This window comes from Eimeria maxima, genomic scaffold, assembly GCF_000499605.1.
Source record: "Eimeria maxima Weybridge genomic scaffold, Emw_scaff2810, whole genome shotgun sequence".
In the NCBI taxonomy this organism is placed as follows: domain Eukaryota; phylum Apicomplexa; class Conoidasida; order Eucoccidiorida; family Eimeriidae; genus Eimeria; species Eimeria maxima.
In genome coordinates this window covers 1-2,944 of record NW_013565660.1, presented here as the reverse complement: position 1 = coordinate 2,944, position 2,944 = coordinate 1, and the positions used below count along the sequence as shown (strand labels likewise).

General features: G+C 48.0%; 1 protein-coding gene across 1 annotated transcript; it reads left to right on the top strand.

Moving 5' to 3' along the window:
* Positions 1 to 447: 447 nt before the first annotated feature.
* On the top strand, positions 448 to 2,704 carry EMWEY_00059450 (hypothetical protein, conserved; the record flags this gene model as incomplete). Its single annotated transcript, XM_013481141.1, has 6 exons — positions 448 to 684; positions 861 to 1,299; positions 1,545 to 1,661; positions 1,757 to 1,860; positions 2,101 to 2,203; positions 2,496 to 2,704. 6 exons carry the CDS (start codon positions 448 to 450, stop codon positions 2,702 to 2,704), a joined length of 1,209 nt encoding a protein of 402 aa, XP_013336595.1.
* Between the last annotated feature and the right edge of the window lie 240 nt (positions 2,705 to 2,944).

Genomic DNA, 2,944 nt, shown 5'->3' with positions numbered 1-2,944 from the left:
GAAAATCAAGTGAGCACTTCAGTCACAGCCTAACACACAGACTGAGCAAAGTCAGCCGTGCAATGAATTAAGGGCATCACGGCGCTGACAGGATACCTCTTCTAGCTGGGAGCCAGCAGTGTTAAAAGGAATTGTGAATTGTATCTTTGACACTTCGAGAGTTCCCTGTGTACTGATGACATCTTAGAAGGAAGCAATTGATAGAGGTTTTAAGCAGGTTAGTGTACAGTAGTATGTGAGGCATCCAAAGCGAGTCATCTCACCCCAGATGCGTACTAGATACTTTAACTTCGGTAACATTGACTTTGTACTAAAGTTTTGTAGAGGGTTGTACAGGCTTGTCACTTCCTAAGGTTAGGAGCACGAAGGTGCTGTGATGGCTAGTTACCTTGACGACCACCTCCTGTGTAGATCAGATGGACCTCACAAACGCCGCTGAGTTTAGGCATGCGTGCCATATGCATACCACAGTCTCGACTGACAGGTTGTCTGTCTTTGCAGGAGCTACGCGCTCACCAATGTGTCCTGGCAGCATGCAGCGAGTACTTCAAGCGGCTCTTCTGCGGTCCAGAAACCGCCAAACGCATCGAATTCCAGCAGCGTTGGCCAGTGGTGCATCAGCTTGTACGCTGCATGTACGGCGCAGATATAGAAGGAGGCACGGATCCCGAAATCATCCTAGAGGTACAACAAGCCCTTCGAATTTATGCTTCCGCAGATTTGAGCCGTCTTGTCAGCATCAGGCTTGCTACACGTCATTGTTTTGCTCCGACATACTGTAAAGAGGAAATTCGTAAACTTGGTTAGTTGCGAACCTCCAAAGATCATTCCCCCTTCTTCTGCCAGCGGCGTCTGTGCAGGTGTTGGCGGAGGCCAGGAACCTGGAAGTTAACTGTCTCAGTATAGATGATTGTCTCTCCCTTATTGTAGACCAACTCTCGGTTCAAAACTGCGCGCGTATTTTGACGCACGATGAAGTCGCCCACCACAAAGAACTCTCTCGACAAGTTTGCGGGTACATTGTTAAACGTTTTGCCGACGTCGTTCGAGCGCCATCTTCTCGGCAACAACTACTGCAGATGCCGCGTAACCAAATCGTGTACATGGTTAGGGAACTCTGCAGGCGCTGCGACAACAACAGGGATACAGATCTGATCGTCCGATTTGTCGTCGATTGGAGCTCATTCGACACAGCATGTGATCTTTTGAGAGACTGCAAATTGTGGGACTGGTCTATTGAACCAGGAGCGCTGTCCATTTTCCGTGATGAAGATACTCCGTTGGGAGCTGTTCCGTCCAGTAAGATATGTTTGGAGTAGCTCGGCTGCATGCAACCTACAATGCCGCCTCTGCCCTGAGCTCGGAAATTCACGGTTCTTCCATATCCTGCATGACACTATGTTGTCTCCCTTGCGAAAATGTCCTCTTAATGGCTGCCACAGACTGCCGTCACTATCAACCAAGTATGCCTTTTATTCTGGGCCACTGCTGCACCTAGCAGGTGCTCTGCAAAATAGAGTTTTCCTGTTGCTTTATGCCTTCAGATTTGTTAAGCGCGGCTCAGTGGCGCATAAGCAATCTGAAGATTGCTCTAAGAGAGTCACTGCCAGCCAAGTTCGTGTGTGGGACATACTTTGATTGGAGTGTTCGGCTGGATGTTGGTGAGCTTAGGTTCTCATTGCTTATTGCCAAGGCAAAAGTGAATCTCCGAAGAATTCACCCCTTGAGGCCTTATTATATATGCTATATTTTTCAGGAGCTGAAAATAAACTAAGGATTGTCTACGAGTCAGCCGTTGACAGGACCCCCGGGCAGCCAGCGTGCATCAAAAGGTTCCCTGCCGCTCTATTCGCTTGGCAGGTTTGTAGACTGTACTTCACAGAAGCCAGAACATTGACGCAGATGGTTACTTACTTTCACGCTTTTCCAAGCACCTGTGAACTAAATGGGTTTATGTAGAGCAGTCGAAAATTCGACACGAAAGCATCAGAGGCACAACACAAGCAGGGCCTCCTGGGGACACTTTGCACTTTCTGTTTTCCCCTGAAGGTCTCAGCACTAAATGGGTTCGATCTGTAGAGTTTGTGCTGCTTTGCCTAGGCAATATTTCGTGGGGAAGACGTGTTCCGTGAGCGCCCTGTTTTCATTTGTTTTCCGGAGCACATTGGGCTTCATTGGTCGACTACTCTGCATATATCGACGGGTACGGTGCTAAGGACCATGTAACCGTGAACGCTTGCCCCTGACTTCACTGCATACAAGTATCCGTGTACAATGTGCACTCTTAAAATTCATTTGTAGGTTTCGGTACTTTTTACGAGTTAGTAAAGAGATTCCACTTACTGCTTGCGGCATAATCGAACGGCTGATACATTCTGTATTTATTTATAGCAAAGCAGCTTTACAGTGTAGTGCCAGGAAATTCGTTTCTGTGTGTCCTGGTATGTTGGCATAAATGGTGCTCCTCGCATTCTTCCTTGGTGTTGGCTTCTCAGCTGACGTAACGGAGGCTGACGAGCTAACGCTGATGGTGCAGATGACCGAGATACCTTTGGTCTCCCTCATTCTCTACTACTTTTCGTCAGACCTCCACCAAACGCTTGCCCACGAAGATATCCTTAACCGCCTACCCCATATTGAATACCGTTGTTTGAGCTCTTATACTCTTTTCCACCAAAATGCTCCGGCGCTTTCTTCCGGCTGACCTTTGCATCGAACCGCCAATTATGTGCATCTAAAATTCCAATATGCGGCTTGCATATACATTCTTTTGACTGCCTTTGGTTTCAGATTCACTCTGGTTGGAGCTATCCTCCCACCTCACCTAAACAAAACTATTACAGTGTCTAGGTGAGGTGGGAGGATGGCTCCAACCACTTTCTTTTTGCAACTCGGCCTTCTGCTGACGTGGAGGCCGACGGGCTCCCTAATGCTGCTTTTGTGC